We start from the raw sequence: 18170 nt of genomic DNA, 5'->3' as shown, positions 1-18170 counted from the left end.
TGTGTTGCGGTATGCAGTTCGCTGGCCAAAGATGATCAATAAGTGGCACTTGTGGTGCGTTAGATGTTAGTGAAACCTGAATCTCTCCTGTACATTTTAAATCCACTTCATATGGAATATTAATGTGGAAATGTACAACTAATTGTACAACTAAAGGGAAATTCTGGTGGATGGACATAAAAAAGTATAACATAATACTGTTTATACCTAATGTAATGCAAATTTCGGCAACAAGTAATCAGGAAACAATTTAACTTTACATTTTTATAATAAAAATGTATTTCACACATACTGTACTGTAGTAGCTTACAATTAAAATTATACACAGAATTCCACCATAAAGTTTATATACTTCATAAAAAGCTATAAAGTTTTTTTTTATTTTCAAAGGATATGTAATAAAAACACTTGTCATTATTGTTGTAAAAAAAGGTGCAATGTTGATTTAGTACCACATGATAAGGAACATTATTCCACCCGGGCGGAGCAGTGGTTCTGTGTCTCCGGATCTGCCCCTGTGACTGGAAGGTTGCTGGTTCAAATTCTGTGGCTGGCAGAGGAATCCTACTCTATTGGGCCCCTGAGCAAGGCCCTTAACACCAACTACTCCAGGGGTGCTGTACAATGGCTGACCTTGCTCTCCAACCCCAAGCTTCTCTCTCCCTGTCTATATGTCTCATGGAGAGCAAGCTGGAGTATGCAAAAAGACAAATTCCTAATACAAGAAATTGTATATGGCCAGTAAAGTGATCTTATCTTAGTAGTGTAAGCTGAGGTCCTGCTGTAGTTTTGTCCAGCTGAGCAGTTTGAGATGTGTGCGAGCTGTGTGCAGTTCTCTGGTTCAGGTGCTGGAGAGGTTTATGGGGAGAACGTGACCAGAGCAGGAGAGAACGTGGAGAAGTACAGGTGGCTGTTCAATAATAAACTGCAAATATATATAAATATCTGTCTCCATCCAGTTCCCATCCATACCTGCAGAGTGTTTAACCTCCATCGCATGAACCCTACAGTTACATTAGTATGGAATCGTGCAACTAAAAAAACTGGTAGATAAAAATATCATTTCTGGATATTTTGGAAACATTTTTACATTTTTTTATTGTCCTTAGAGTGGTAATGGACATTGAAATGATGATAGACATTAATGTAGAACCTTACACACAAGTGGCAGTTTAGCACAGCAGTTAAGACTAACTGAGGAACGTTCTGAGATAAATAGTTCAGATCCTTGTCAGAGCAATCCTTTTGGCTGTAATTTTTGCATTGTCTATATTTTGTCTTAATTCAAATTTCAGCAATGAAAAATCAGCAATTAACTTTAAATCATGATTATGAAAAATATTTCACACATACTGTACTGTAGTGTCTTTAAAACCAGTATCATGCTGTATTACAGTTATATATATATAACTTACATACAATCACACTGATGTTCATTGCTGTGTGCGCTTACTTTGCTGTATATCTGTGTATCTGACTTCATGGGATTGGCCTGTCTGGAACAGCTGGAGATGAGACCCAGCTGGGGGGTTTGTTTGATTAAGCTATGAATGAGTCCCTGAGGCAAACCATCCAAGTTTTGAAATTATAAAAAAATAAACCTTTTTTGTTGAGTTTGCTTGAGAGATAAAGGGTATCTTTTGAGAAGTTGTGTACTGCTTGCAAATTATAATTATAATTATAAGTATAATTTTGCTTAAAGAATTTAAAATCTATCTGATTGTAATGTAGCTTTCATTTTCACAGCTTTCACGCAGATTCTAAGCTAATCATGATGAATGAAAATCACCCTCTTTTCATGCATAATAAGTTGTTTATCTAAACCTATTTTCTATAGTCATACAATGTCTGTTTTAGGCAGGGACATGTTATTATTTCTTATTTTTGATGTTCTTTAAAGTACAGTATAATGTTAACTTTTTATGTTTTTGAGAGACTTTAGAACGCTTTTACTGATGCATAAATAATGTAGCATTGTCACGGATGTCAGAAGGGACGAACTGTGGAGAGGCAGGAGAGCGAAAAAGACCCTATGCGTAGCGGCGAGACAAGGAGTTAGCCCGGGCTCAGCAGTTCATGAGTCGTATAGAAACCTATGCCATCAGGCAGCGGATGTGGGGCAACCTGGTGCTAGGCGGGTCTCAGGACATCCGAACGTCAATGCTGAGCCAGAAGCAGAGCAGAAGCAGGAAGTAAATAGGCTACACAACAAGACACACCAGAAAGACATGAATAATCACAAGGAACTAGGAACAGGAGAAAAGTAGAGCGCCCTCTAGGTGTACTGAGTGTGACAAGTATAATGCGTGCTGTTGTGATAAAAGGTATTTAGCACAGAACATGTAGTGGCTTTAAAATCATACAGTATCATGCTGTATTACAGTTAAATACAGACGCAGCCATTCAAAATGCACAGTACAAACCCAAACCGGACACAACTACCCACAAGCCACCGCAGTCTACCACGGTAAGTGATTGGGCTGGCCAAAATGAACGACAAGGGCACTCGTGGTGCATTGGTCGGTAGTGAAAAGATTTAATCATTTAATCTCTTTACTGTGCACGTTTTAATCCGCTTAGTATTGAATATGTATATGGAATTTTACCACTAAAGGGAAATTTTAGTAGCTGAGCATAAAAAGAAGAGACGCATAACGCATCTGAGGGTCATAAACGATATTAATTTAGGAACATAAACATATTACTGTATGTAAACTGTACTGTATTTGTCTGGTCTTGGTAGTTTAAAGAAAAAATACACACCAGTCTTCCATTTCTCCCTAAACATTTTAAGCATCAAAGTTTTATGAAACGGTCCCCAAATATGCGATTGCTGTATAGAATGAATTTTAATTAAAAAAATGATAAAGGAATAAATGATTTTTTTCTTTCTTTTGCACGTTTATTGAACATTTCCATCGATTGTACAAGCACTTAGAAACTGTCCAATCCCTAGTTCGTCTGCATTTTCTTTCTGTGTCTTCTAGGATATAATGCCAGCGATTTGTGTTAAAATTGGGTTTCCAATAACGCCGCAGCAAACTCTTGTTTTTATGTCCACTATAACGGACCATCTCCCTTGCTTTTAACTGAGCATTTAATAATTTCCTATAATGAAAATGTGACAGAATTCTGGGGTGTCCCTATACCAGAGATTACGGTAGGCTTCAGAATGGTGATTGGCTGACACCATCTGACACCCCTCTGATTGGAGAAAAAAAAGCTTGCTGATCTGTTCTACATAGCAGGAAGACAACAGCATATGCTGATTCTATTCGAAAAGTGTATTTTAAAAGTTTAATTAGGAAGTAAAAACCTTACAGCGTACACAGATTTCTAACCTGATCAGGAGGAAGAAAAATCACCCGTGTTTCACGCATAAAAAGTGGTTATTAACTATCGAAATCTGTTTTATTTATTTTATTTTTATTTAGATTAAGAGTTCCCGTCACCCCCATTTCCATTTAAATCGCAAACCCGTGTTTAATTAAATATTTTTATTGATTCATAATCTGGCAATGCAACGTAAATCATTATCTTTGTCTTCTGCATGTTCACCTCTCTGTCCAGCAAATTAATAATAAACTTTATTTTCGTCGTCTCTGCTTTAAAGGTACCCCCGTAATATTGTATTTCATTGCACTTTGACAGATTGTCTTTAAATCAATTGTTGTCAGAATATCCCCACCTCCAAATAAGAACAAAACTGAAACAATTTTATTAACTGGCTGTTTCAGTAACTTAAAGTATAAATTTAAAGTAATAATTTAACAATATATGTAAATGTTTTAAGATATGTTTATGTTGTGAATGTCTGTAGATTGTATCTTATTTTTAGTATTTGTTTTGTTTCACATTAATTTTATAAGGGAATCTTGATTAAAATACTTGTATTTTTTCAGACAGAATTATCATTCGCTGCAGTCAAATGGCCTTGCAGATCAGAAAATCAAAGAACAAAACAATTATCGGGACCGGCTCCTCAATGGAATCGCTTTGACATGCTAATGCATTGGTGTAACACTCTGTGTCTACAGTACATTGTAAACAAACCAGTTTCACAAGTATTTTCAACCCTCGGCCACTGTTGTTTCATCGGTTGTTATCCTGTAAAGCGCTTTGAGGAGCCACCTTTAACGGCGCTATATAAAATAAAGTTGCTTTGGGCTTATTAGTGCTCCACTTACAGCAACCTAATGTAAATACATTTAGTCTCCAAATCCACCACCACTTGTAGCCCTGCCAAACGATGCAAATTCCGCTGCAATGGTTTTATTCAGTATGGCATCTCCATGTTCAAGTAAACACCGCGCTGTGTGCAAATGTAAATGCATTTAAAAAAAGTTTTTTTTTAAAAAAAGCCACCTTTAAAGATGCTACATAAAATAAAGTTTATTATAATTATTAATATTGATGATATTCTTCCTCCCAGCACTGTCCAGCATATTGTATTTCATTGCACTTTGACAGATCGTCTTATAATCACTTGCTGTTAGAATATCCCCCAAGAGGATATAGAGGATATCCCCCAAGAGGTATCCAGGTACAGTCTGGGGAGATCGCCCGTTTTCCATGTAAATAGTTCCCTGGTTCTTGGTCTCTCTCTCTCTCTCTCTCTCTCTCTCTCCTTCTCAGGCCCGCACTCTTGGCGGGCTTGTCTTGTGTCTCTCTCTCGTCTGGGCAAGCAGTGACCTCGCCACTGGAGGGCAGAATAGAATTTATTAGCACAATTTATTACAGTGCTAAATTTAATTTTATTGATTACTAATAGTTTATGCTAACACCTATCTTTCTTAACGCGAAAAGTACTAGTGTAAGTAGTACTACTGTAAGCAAAAAAAAGGGGGTTTTGGAGGGGGGGATATTCTGAAAACAAGTGATTATAAGACGATCTGTCAAAATGCAATGAAATACAATAAGCTGGACAGTATGCTTCTCAAAGCGCTTTACAGGATAACAACAACAATTTACAAGTTCTGGGAGGAAAAATATGATCAATATTAATAATAATAATAAACTTTATTTTATATAGCGCCTTTAAAGGTGGCTCCTCAAAGCGCTTTACAGGATGACAACTGATGGAACAACAGTGGCCGAGGGTTGAAAATACCTGTGAAACCAGTTTGTTTACAAACAGTGTAGACACAGAGACTCAGACAGTAGAAATAGCAATTGGCAATAGCAAAATATCAATATTATGGACACTCAATTGATTTAAAAAAAAAAATGTTTTTTGACAGCTGGTACAGCACCCCACCGCGCCCGCGCGCCAGCATTATATTCTCATGTACGGGTAGAATATGTTCATTGTCTTCCAATGAAAGACGGGTTCTGAAGTCGCCTTTTGCCGAAGTTGGGAGACATTAGAAGCTTGCCACACACGGACTGTTATACCAACGCATTAGCAAGTTAAAGCAATTCCATTGAGGAGCCGAGCACGATAATTGTTTTGTTCCTTGATTTTCTGATCTGCAAGGCCATTTGGCTGCAGGGAATGTTAATTCTGTCTGGCATTGCCAGATTCTGAAAAAATAAAAGTATTTTAATCAAGATTGGGGTAAGGGAGTCGTCTCTATGACACTCTCCCTTATAAAATTAACGTGAAACAAAAATAAAACTAAAAATAAGATACAATCTACAGACATTTACAACATAAACATATCTTAAAACATTTACATATATTGTTAAATTATTACTTTAAATGTATACTTTAAGTTACTGAAACAGCCAGTTAATAAAATTGTTGCAGTTTTGTTCTTATTTGGAGGTGGGAATATTCTGGGAATAACAATTGATTTAAAGACAATCTGTCAAAGTGCAATGAAATACAATATGGTTGTCATTGTTTTTATCCTGTAAAGCACTTTGAGAAGCCACCTTTAAAGGCGCTATATAAAATAAAGTTTAGAATTAATTTGCTGGACAGAGAGGTGAACATTATTATGCAGAAGACAAAGATAACGATTTACGTTGCATTGTCAGACATTTAATTAAACACAGGTTTGCGATTTAAATGGAAATGGGGGTGACAGGAACTCTTAATCTAAATAAAAATAAAATAAATAAAACAGGTTTCAATAGTTAATAACCACTTTTTATGCACGAAACACGAGTGATTTTTTGTCCTGTGAAACCGGTTTGTTTACAAACAATGTACTGTAGACACAGAGACTCAGACAGTAGAAATAGCAATTAGCAATAGCAAAATAGCAATATTATGGACACTCAATTGACTTTTTTTAAAAAAAAAACTTTTTTTGACAGCTGGTTTTTGTTGACAGCTTGACACAAGTTTATCAGTAAAAAGACCATGGGCATTCTTCCTCCCCCATACATTCTCAGAGGAGAATATAATTTATTATTAGCACAATTTATTACAGTGCTAAATGTAATATTATTGATTACTAATATTTTATGCTAACACCTAACTTTCTTAACACGAGAACTACTACTATAAATAAGTACTGTAAGTACTTACTTACTGTACTGTACTTAAGTACTACTGTAAGCAAAAAAAGAGGTTTTGTCGGGGGGGAGGGTGTCTTTTGCTGGAAGACTCATCCACTTCTACTTTGAAAATACCTGTGAAACTGGTTTAATTCGTCACAGCCAGAACTCCCGTAGAGAGTGATGAAAACCGCACAACGCCAGGTGAATGCATATTAATATCGGGTGGGTAGCTGCGTCAGCATGCGTAGGCTGCAAAGGAACAAGTGATAGGTTTATTACATGCTGAAAAAAAAAAGAAAGAGAACACAACATTTCGGCCGTGGAGCCTTCTTCAGGTGTGAGAGAGACAGGGCAGTAGGCAAAGGTAAAGTAGCGGGAGAACAAAGGTTGGGAGGGAGGAGGAGTGAGAGGCGGGAGCAGGGGACAGAAAGAGAGGCCAATCAAGAGGTGTGAAGTCAGAATGGGTGCAGAGAGGTGTGAAATGAAACTTCCAATGAATGGAGAAAATTTAAAAGAACAGTAATCGGTCGTTAAGGGAAGCGAGAATGTGTGATCCTAACTGCAGAATAATTTTAGTTTCGGTGGTCTTTCTGATGTATGAGTTCGGAAAACCGTCTTGGAGAACACAGACGGAGAGATTAGAGTGGTCGTGGCCGTCAGAGGTGAAATGAGAAACAATGGGCTTGGAGAGATCTTTAATCTTCACAGCCCTGACGTGTTCTCTGAAGCGGTTTCCGAGTCTCCTTCCTGTTTCTCCAATGTAGATGGCTGGGCATTTACTGCAAGAGATACAGTAAATAAGGTTGCTGGAGGTACAAGATGCTGTCCAGGGCTGCAGCACCACAAGAGCCTAGTCTCACGTTCCATGTGATGCTTTTACTGCAATAAAAACTCTCTCTCTTTCGTAGCGTTAATCCCGCAGGGTCCGCTTGTCGGCACACCAGTCTCCATTTGGTGGTTTGAACCAAATCTTTGAGCTGACGTTGCCATTAACTGCGACCGAGAAATACTCCAACCGGCGCGTCGCTCCGCCTGCCGACCAGTGGGGGGGAGGAGAACAAAGTAATGGAGCCAGTTCAGAGAGGGGGGTTATTAGGAGGCCATGATGGGTAAGGGACAATGGGGAATTTGGCCAGGACGCCGGGGTGACACCCCTACTCTTTTCGAGAAACACCCTGGGATTTCTAATGACCACAGAGAGTCAGGACCTCGGTTTTACGTCTCATCCGAAGGATGGCGCTTATTTACAGGATAGTGTCCCCGTCACTATACTGGGGCATTAGGACCTGCAATAAAAACTATGAATCACAAATTAAAAATATATAAGCAACTTTAATTTCATTTTTTTTAACCTACAGTACAATATTAAACTACATCATAAAAGAAAAAAAAACGTGTTACTTGTTTCATCCATCATTTTCCAGTCCGCTTTATCCAGTCCAGGGCTGTGGGTGCAGCCAAGCCTGTTTCAGCAAGAAACGGCCCCAGGCAGGGCACGCCCTGGGCAGGACACCAGTCCAGCTCAAGACAGAGGGACACACAGGCCCAACAACAGCTCTGGCAGCAGCAACACTGAACACTGCGCCACTGTGCTGCCCTGAACTTGGTTTAATAGTTTGGAAATTCAGAAAAAGCTTAATCATTTTACACATTCTGTTTGACTACCTAAACAATTGTAGCTTCTTACTGCACTTTGACAAAAAAGCCCACAGCAGTGATCAGTGCAGCAATGCTGTAAATGGCCACAATATTTGACATGATCGGTCAGGGACAAATTTAACTCTAATTCTGCATTTTGAGGAGTTTAAGTCATGTCCACATCAGATTTTCCAGTGACTCACAAAACAGATGTAGATTCGTGGGCCAAATCTGTATTATAATCTAAAATTCTAGCAGTATAATCTTGATGATATAGAAGTTTATTTTCAAATGTCATTTAAAAACCCCTTCAGAGTCTCTTCTGCATTTCTGAACCTCATAGTAGCCAGTTAAAAGGCTGAAATAAACTACAGATCAATAATTACTGCAGACCAGGAATTTGAATGCTTGGAGCTTTATTGAGTCACAATACAAGTGATCTTTCACAGCAGGCAGAGCAGAGCCAAGAGTCTCACCAGGGAGAGAGGTCAGAAGATACACTGAAAGGAGAAAACACAGAATCTCCAGGTAATAAAATCCAACAACAGGACAGGAGACACAGTGAGACGGAGAGAGGAGAGACGAGATTAATCCCTCAGTAATAAACACACACAACAGTAGAGGAGCTGGTGAATTGCTGGCATAAGCAACAATCAGATCTGGAAGCTCCAGGTCTGAGACAGGAGAGGGAGCTGCTGGGTTTCTGAGGTCAGACTCAGACCCCAGATTTGGTCTGTATCCAGTCCCTGAAGCTGGAGACCCGGGTGTAGACTCCAGGAGAGTTGGGTTCAGCACAACCTCTTCCAAAGCTCACAATCCCAGCCTGGACCCAATCATCCCCCTTCTTGAAGACCAGAGGACCTCCAGAGTCTCCCTGTAGAGAGAGTCTTTGTGTCACAATGGTTAAGGTGTTTATGACTTAATGAGTTTATGAGTTGGGCTTCAAGTCTGCAAATCAGATTTTTTATATTTCAAACTCTTACGCAGCTCAAACACTAGAAAGAAATATAAAAAATAAAAGCAAAAAGAAACAATGAACACTTTTAATTTTCTGTCTTCAAAAAGTCATGTTTTTCCCAAAACGAGCACATTGAAAGGCTCATTTTTTCCCCAGTGCTTCTGCAATGTGTCTACTACTTTAGACAAAACTGTGAAACTGATCAAAGACAAAAATAAATCTGCATGAAGATTTGTATATAGTCAGGTCCTGGTATGGTTCTCTTTCACAATAAAATGATCAAATTATAAAAATAAGACTAAAAGGTCCATTAGTTCTATTATTATTGTTGAGCTCCAAGCAGTTCTGGAGGACGTTTTGTAGTTTTTAGTCTGTAAAAACAGACTGACTAGCTTGCAGGAAGCCAGCTGATTACAGGCAGAGATAAACTGATAACAGTCAGAGTGTTTGTCTGCTTCTCTCACCACTGACAGGCACAGGCAGGAAAGAGCTGGTTTCACAGCCAGGCAATAACCAGAGCAGCTGTAAACCTCTGCCTGGGCTGACTTCCCTGACTGACAGACCAGCCAGACTCGCAGCAGGATAGTGTGAGTCTGACTCCCCGCTTGTTTCCTGGAAAAGGGTTTTTCCAGGTAACATGATGGAAAATGAAGAAATGATGGCTATGAATTCTGGTTTTCTGTATTTTGACAAGGTTTTGCTTTGGGGATGATATTTTTTCCCCATGATATTGTTTCTTGATAGAGCTATAAAGGCTTGGAACAGAACTTGTGTATTTACAATCCTCAGAGTCATGACAAAGTCAACCCAGATGACTTCTTCAGAACACACAGTGCACAAACAAAATAAAGGGAAGAGAATTTAAAACCATGAAAAGGAGGCACTATGTTACACAAAGGGAGGTGGGAGTGTGGGACAAGCTTCCCAGCCATGCTGTTGTAGCCAAAACCTGGATTTCTTTCAAGAAATGATTAGACCCTCGGCACAGGTTCCACTCATTTACCAGACATGTTGAGTGTTACCCCAGGTCTCCTCCTGTTTGTGACCTGTCTTACATTATTCTGTCTGTCTTACAGTTCTGATCATGATCTGTGTCTGGGGACTGTGTGAACAAGACAGCTGACTGCTGGAGACAGGAGGAAAGACTGAGCTGAGGTCCAGTTGGCAGGAGTCCTTCCCTCCCTGTTTGTACTACTGAATATAGTCTTGTACCTGCTGAAAGGGTTAGAGAGCCTCATCAGCTCACAGGCAGTCTGACTCACCTGGCAGGTGTCCTTCCCTCCCCAGTAGAACCCAGCACACATCATGTCTGGTCTAATGATGCAGTTGTACATCTGATTACATTGCTGGTTGTCTACAATGGGGATCTGGACTTCCTGTAGAGTGTAAGGATATTCCAGGCTCACTGAACATATAGAGAGATTGAAAAACATAGTATTATGTACAGCCTCATGCCCATCAGGACACAAGGAAGCTTCATTCTCACTTGAACTGACATGATGTGACACCTGGATTCAGAGGACAGGAGATCCAGTGACACTGATATCTGAACTGCTGGGAATCTGACATTTTCACAATTTGAATAGTTTATTCAAATTCAACACTTTCGAATACCAGCTTAGCTCTTACTTTGTTAGTGTAGCATTTAATTCTGTTTCATTCACTGGTTTAATTTCTCTGTATGTCTAATGTTTCACTGTAACTTGAAATGATATATCACAAAAGACACAATATAAAACTATTAAAACTGAGAAGTCTGATGCTGTTCTGTTTTTTACATCTTTTCACAGCTGAATCCAGTCCTGGGACTGTTATCTGACAGGTTTCTAAAAAAGAAATATTCAAAAGGAAATATATTTATATTGCTTATAGACACACCTGCCCCCTCTTTCTGTACTGAAAGCATTGTCTTTATTTCACAATATGTATAAACTGATAACTAACAGTAAAGTCAGATCAGTAATAACACAGACACAGATATTGTTCAGTAACAGACAGATATTTCCCCCAGTGAACTATAGTCTGTAACTCACTGTAAAGCCCTTTTCCCTGTTTCTCTCCTCCCTCTATTCTACCCACAGAACCATGACTGAGACACAGAGGGCAGTCTCCTACCGTTTTCTCGAATATTCCCCCAGCCTGTAGCCCAGCACTGCAAGCCTGGACTGATGTTTTCAGAGCATGAGGGCAGATTCACAGGACTGATCCTCTGACTGAAAGACACCTTGTCCTCAAGCTCCACCAGGCCGATGTCAAAGCCCCCTGTAAACTGAGTGTAGTTCTCATGTGTGATGATCCTTTTCGCAGAGCCCTGGTACTCTGGTGTCTTTACCAGCTGTAAAGCTCCCAGGGACACCTTCACCACACTGGTACTAGAAAACATTGAATTATCAGAAATATTAGCACTTATAGTAACAGTATTATCAATATCAGAAGAAAGCTCTTCATACGAGTGTATCAGAAAAACAGTAGATGTAAAAATAGGAAGGGTAGCGGTAAAGGTTACATTAGCTTGAATAGAACTGGCAGTAGATACTACAGTACATGAGAACTATCACTACTCCAGTTAGCTGCATTAGCAACAGAAACAGTAGCAACAGTAGCACTGTTATAGTAATAGTAATATCTAGAGTTATTACTAGTTTTCTAAGTTAACAGACAGGCCCACTGTTTTCAGAGGGCTATAGGTCATGGAGGATTAGGAGTTAGACTTCAAGTAAAGCTTGAATATTAGTGTCAACAGAACTCAGATACAGAAATCAGGGCTCCAGGTGGGACACCTGCTGTGGTTTGTGTTAATAGAGGTCAGATACAGAGATCAGGACTCCAGGTGAGACACCTGCTGTGGTTTGTGTTAATAGAGGTCAGATACAGAGATCAGGACTCCAGGTGAGACACCTGCTGTGGTTTGTGTTAATAGAGCTCAGATACAGAGATCTGGACTTCAAGTGGGACACCGGCTGTGGTTTGTGTTAATAGAGCTCAGATACAGAGATCTGGACTTCAAGTGGGACACCTGCTGTGGTTTGTGTTAACAGAGATCAAGTGAAGTGAAATGAAGTTGTAAATGCTCACTTTTCTAAGCAGTGTGCAGCGGTCAGAATCCAGCGACTACTGATCAGGGAGCCACCACACGAGCTATACACTCCATTTGTCCTGAGACGAGCCATCCAGGGCCACTCTCCATCCTGTGCATCCTGACCGCCCACTATAGAGCCCCTGGACAGAGGAGAGCTGGACACTGGAGAGACACAGAGGTGTTCATACAGAACAGTCTAGAGATCAGTCATCCAGGACCACTGTCCCTCCTTCACACCCTGACTGACCACTACAGAGCTCCTGGACAGAGGAGAGCTGGACACTGGAGAGACACAGAGGGGTTCATACAGAACAGGCTTGAGATCAGTCATCCAGGAGCACTGTCCTTCCTTCACATTCTGACTGAAAACTGACCATGTCCAGGATCACATATACATATTATCCTGCACAGAGGAAAACATGAAATATTCATGGCTCAGTCTTAAAACAGTGAAGCTGCTGTGAAATCTTGTAGCCTTGAGGACGCTGGTGATATAGATGTGGAGACAACAGGTTTCATATGAATCTCAAAACACATGAGAAGAGAAGACAGGTAAAAAAATGAGAGGTGACCATTCAATCTATGAAACTGATGTGAAAGTAACTAATGATCCAAGTATCAAGTTAGCTGTGACACAGCGAGAGAGAGAGAATATAAAGAAACACTCAGTAATAAAAGCATGACTAGAGAAACAGAGAGGAGATGACAGAAAATTCCTTAATAAGAATCATAGTGGGTCAGGAGACACAGTAGTGTTTGTGACATTCTCTCAGAGTTGTAAAAACCTTACAAAATATAATTATTCAAACTCGCTTACCTTGAAATAAGTTCAAGATCTGGAGCCCAAACAGTAACTGCAGGAAATTCATTTGCGCACTCCTGGTTTTATTAGAACTGGTGTTGCTCTATACCGAGTCTCAGTGTGTGACGGAGCAGGTCTCTAGGATGGTCAGTCCAGAGCTGTTCAGAAGTTGGTGTTGCTCAGTCCAGAGTCTCAGTGTGTGATGGAGCAGGTCTCTGGGATGGTCAGTCCAGAGCTCTTCAGAAGTTGTCTGTGGAATCAGCTCAGGTCTTATACAGACACTCAGTTTCCTGCTGACTCAAGATGAGATGAGAAGGGTCTAGAAAAGGACCATATATGTCATGAAGACTGATCTCTCCATCTCGGTGATCTCAGTTGCTATGAAGATAACAGTGTAGTTTTCATTCCTCTCAAACCCCAAAGCCACACAGTCTGTTTCTCAGAGGCAATCAAATATATGATTTTGCAAAAAAAAAAACATGTTTATTATTTGTTTTTTTAAAAACACTCAATCTCTGAAGAACAGAGGAACTTGTCTCAGTTCTCTCTCCACAGTATCACAGTTCTGCCATGAGCCTCAGGATCCCTGTCAGCCAGTGTGTGAGAAGATGAAAAGTGGAGCTTCACACTCACTGTCACTGTGGGAGAGATAATAAAGCCTTTCTTTCATTTTTGACTTGGTGCTATACTGTGTCCTATAGTACTCTGTACCAGTTTCACAATCTGGGTCTGAGGACTCCTATCTCTCCTGTTGTCACACACACATCTGAGGACTCCTGTCTCTACTGTTGTCACACACACACACACCTGAGGACTCCTGTCTCTTCTGTTGTCACACACACACACCTGAAGACTCCTGTCTCTGCTGTGAGCCACAAACATGCACCCAGCAGGCCTGAACTACCCCTTTTCCATCCTAAAGCAAGACTCCCAGACACTGGGCGAGCTCACCAGAGCCGTTCAGCGTTTGGTTGACCACGTTACTCGTTCACGCCCCCTCAGCCAGTAGCGCCCAGCCACCTTTCCTCTCCCTCTCCCAGCTCCACAAACATTTGATGGAGATCCTGTGACGTGTCAGGGCTTTTTGTCACAATGCTGGATGGCCTACCACCTACGTCCGGAGTGTTTTCCCACCAACAGGGAGAAGGTAGCTTACCTGGTCTCTTACCTCACTGGATGAGCCCTGGACTGGGCAGCCGACCTCGTCGCCCGGGACCTCCCTGTGACCGGCGATGTCAGCTCTGCAGTCCGTCTTCGGTCAGTTTCCTTCTCACCACCTGGCTGTCTCACAGCTCACTTCCCTCACTCAAGGAGCCCCTTCTTTTCAGGAATACGCTTTAAATTCCGTTCCCTGGCCTCCCAAGTTTCCTGGAATCACGACGCTCTTATCCAGCAGTTCCGGCGCGGATTATCCAACGAGCTAAAGGATCAGGTCACACACCTGCCCTTTGATTTTCCTTCATCTCGCGTATCTTCAAACTGGATATTAGACTTCGGGAGCTCAAGTCCGAGTATCAATCCCTCCCTGTCCCCCTTTCCAGCCCTGTTCAGGCAGACAGGACCCCTCTCTCTCTGTGTCGGCGCCACCCGCCTGGAGGTCATTCAATTCCGACTTCCAATCACCTTCGCACCCATTCGTTCTTGGTTACCCCTGGATACAGAAGCACAATCCTCGCATTTCCTGGCCTCAGAACGAACTTGCAGCCCTGATGAGACATTTCTCTGTGTGTCTCCCCAGTGATAAGAATCATAGTGGGTCAGGAGACACAGTAGTGTTTGTGACATTCTCTCAGAGTTGTAAAAACCTTACAAAATATAATTATTCAAACTCGCTTACCTTGAAATAAGTTCAAGATCTGGAGCCCAAACAGTAACTGCAGGAAATTCATTTGCGCACTCCTGGTTTTATTAGAACTGGTGTTGCTCTATACCGAGTCTCAGTGTGTGACGGAGCAGGTCTCTAGGATGGTCAGTCCAGAGCTGTTCAGAAGTTGGTGTTGCTCAGTCCAGAGTCTCAGTGTGTGATGGAGCAGGTCTCTGGGATGGTCAGTCCAGAGCTCTTCAGAAGTTGTCTGTGGAATCAGCTCAGGTCTTATACAGACACTCAGTTTCCTGCTGACTCAAGATGAGATGAGAAGGGTCTAGAAAAGGACCATATATGTCATGAAGACTGATCTCTCCATCTCGGTGATCTCAGTTGCTATGAAGATAACAGTGTAGTTTTCATTCCTCTCAAACCCCAAAGCCACACAGTCTGTTTCTCAGAGGCAATCAAATATATGATTTTGCAAAAAAAAAAACATGTTTATTATTTGTTTTTTTAAAAACACTCAATCTCTGAAGAACAGAGGAACTTGTCTCAGTTCTCTCTCCACAGTATCACAGTTCTGCCATGAGCCTCAGGATCCCTGTCAGCCAGTGTGTGAGAAGATGAAAAGTGGAGCTTCACACTCACTGTCACTGTGGGAGAGATAATAAAGCCTTTCTTTCATTTTTGACTTGGTGCTATACTGTGTCCTATAGTACTCTGTACCAGTTTCACAATCTGGGTCTGAGGACTCCTATCTCTCCTGTTGTCACACACACATCTGAGGACTCCTGTCTCTACTGTTGTCACACACACACACACCTGAGGACTCCTGTCTCTTCTGTTGTCACACACACACACCTGAAGACTCCTGTCTCTGCTGTGAGCCACAAACATGCACCCAGCAGGCCTGAACTACCCCTTTTCCATCCTAAAGCAAGACTCCCAGACACTGGGCGAGCTCACCAGAGCCGTTCAGCGTTTGGTTGACCACGTTACTCGTTCACGCCCCCTCAGCCAGTAGCGCCCAGCCACCTTTCCTCTCCCTCTCCCAGCTCCACAAACATTTGATGGAGATCCTGTGACGTGTCAGGGCTTTTTGTCACAATGCTGGATGGCCTACCACCTACGTCCGGAGTGTTTTCCCACCAACAGGGAGAAGGTAGCTTACCTGGTCTCTTACCTCACTGGATGAGCCCTGGACTGGGCAGCCGACCTCGTCGCCCGGGACCTCCCTGTGACCGGCGATGTCAGCTCTGCAGTCCGTCTTCGGTCAGTTTCCTTCTCACCACCTGGCTGTCTCACAGCTCACTTCCCTCACTCAAGGAGCCCCTTCTTTTCAGGAATACGCTTTAAATTCCGTTCCCTGGCCTCCCAAGTTTCCTGGAATCACGACGCTCTTATCCAGCAGTTCCGGCGCGGATTATCCAACGAGCTAAAGGATCAGGTCACACACCTGCCCTTTGATTTTCCTTCATCTCGCGTATCTTCAAACTGGATATTAGACTTCGGGAGCTCAAGTCCGAGTATCAATCCCTCCCTGTCCCCCTTTCCAGCCCTGTTCAGGCAGACAGGACCCCTCTCTCTCTGTGTCGGCGCCACCCGCCTGGAGGTCATTCAATTCCGACTTCCAATCACCTTCGCACCCATTCGTTCTTGGTTACCCCTGGATACAGAAGCACAATCCTCGCATTTCCTGGCCTCAGAACGAACTTGCAGCCCTGATGAGACATTTCTCTGTGTGTCTCCCCAGTGACTGAAGAGCCCGGGTCCAGAGCAGAGCTTTTACACTGTGAGTCTGTTTTCACAACAACAGTTCACAACAGTTCCTCTCTGAAATATACCTGGAGCTCAAAAACACAGCAGGAACAGTGATACATAAACTGACACACACTCTGACACACACACTGATTCACACTCTGATACATGCTGATACATGTCTGAATTCAGAATTCAGAAAGTCAGAAAGTCAAGCTTGCAGACAGTCACTCTGTGTGGATCGGAGACACACTGTGTAAGAAACACACAGATGAACACAGACAGAAAACCCAGTGGGGGTCATTTTATTTAGAAAATGCACTTTATTACAACGGTGTGTAATGCACAGTTCTTACAAAGAATACAATTCTAACTTCACTCTTCAACATTTTGCAATCATCAGCTTCAGTCCTGACTTGACTGTTCACTCACACACTGCTGGACCTGACTGATCTCACTGTCACTCCAGCACACAGCAGCTTCAGTCCTGACCTGACTGTTCACTCACACACTGCTGTACCTGACTGATCTCACTGTCACTCCAGCACACAGCAGCTTCAGTCCTGACCTGACTGTTCACTCACACACTGCTGTACCTGACTGATCTCACTGTCACTCCAGCACACAGCAGCTTCAGTCCTGACCTGACTGTTCACTCACACACTGCTGTACCTGACTGATCTCACTGTCACTCCAGCACACAGCAGCTTCAGTCCTGACCTGACTGTTCACTCACACACTGCTGTACCTGACTGATCTCACTGTCACTCCAGCACACAGCAGCTACTACTCTGACTCTACCCATGCACTATAAAGAAAGGAACAGCACTTTATTTGACAATACAATGTGTGGAAATAGAGCAGAGTTTCCTGTCTCCCTTTACAGATGGGAAATAACCAGATTCACACTCACCTTTTTCTATACATACATTGTCATTGATCTCTGCAGTACTAAACACATCATACTGAATTTAACCTACAAGTTTCAGAAATATATATTTCTTGTCTTCTTACACAGCTAGACAATAAAAAAGCAGATTTACACTCACCTGTTTTTAAACAAACGGGATGTTTACAGTGTTAATTACAGTACAGATTCAGAGCGAATTTTTACACACCGATATTTTACACAGAAGACTGAATCTCTTACTCTCATGGTTTTATTGAAAGTGGCACTATTAGACAGGCAATGCACTGGGATAAGAGGGTGCTGTTCACGAGCCAATAGCATTTAAACACCCACACTGCTGCAACTAAGTGTTTTACACACCAGGGTTTGTGCAGCAATAATCAAGAGAACGATCTTGGGTAGCACACACACAGCTCCTCATTACAGAGCTCCTGTAGCCTTTTTTCAGTGTCAGCCAGCACCCAGGGCAGAGACTTACAACCCATTCGACAAGGGTGAAACACACACAAGGGCAGTAAAGTGTATGACATGACATGGACAGATCTGAATGAAATTTTTGGCTATCGAAAAAAGTAAATAATTAAATAGCCAATTTATTAAAACTACCTCACTGCCACCAAACAGATATAAAATCCAGGGTTCGGTTTAGGGTTTTGGGCTTTCATATGAAGGAAAACAGAGCTTTCAACGGGCGATTATCTCACTTTATTGGGAACTAAAATAAAGAAAAGAGCAGGAAAAAGTAGTAACGGGCACAGCGCATCCACA

At 41.8% G+C, this 18170-nt stretch overlaps 1 protein-coding gene and 1 long non-coding RNA gene across 2 annotated transcripts in view; one reads left to right on the top strand and one right to left on the bottom strand.

The window, feature by feature from the left end:
• LOC138238118 (uncharacterized) overlaps positions 1-18170 on the top strand; it is an 84987-nt gene that overhangs the window by 15168 nt on the left and 51649 nt on the right. The gene's annotated exons all lie outside the window — the stretch shown is intronic.
• On the bottom strand, positions 8488-13231 carry LOC102684240 (mast cell tryptase-like). Its single transcript, XM_069187988.1, has 5 exons — positions 12943-13231; positions 12122-12287; positions 11162-11418; positions 10309-10451; positions 8488-8962 (listed from the first exon to the last, which is right to left on the bottom strand). Exons 1-5 carry the CDS (start codon positions 12992-12994, stop codon positions 8804-8806), a joined length of 777 nt encoding a protein of 258 aa, XP_069044089.1. The 5' UTR covers positions 12995-13231; the 3' UTR covers positions 8488-8803.

Source organism: Lepisosteus oculatus, chromosome 4 (genome assembly GCF_040954835.1).
Source record: "Lepisosteus oculatus isolate fLepOcu1 chromosome 4, fLepOcu1.hap2, whole genome shotgun sequence".
NCBI classification, from domain to species: domain Eukaryota; kingdom Metazoa; phylum Chordata; class Actinopteri; order Semionotiformes; family Lepisosteidae; genus Lepisosteus; species Lepisosteus oculatus.
This window is presented reverse-complemented; position numbering and strand designations above follow the sequence as displayed.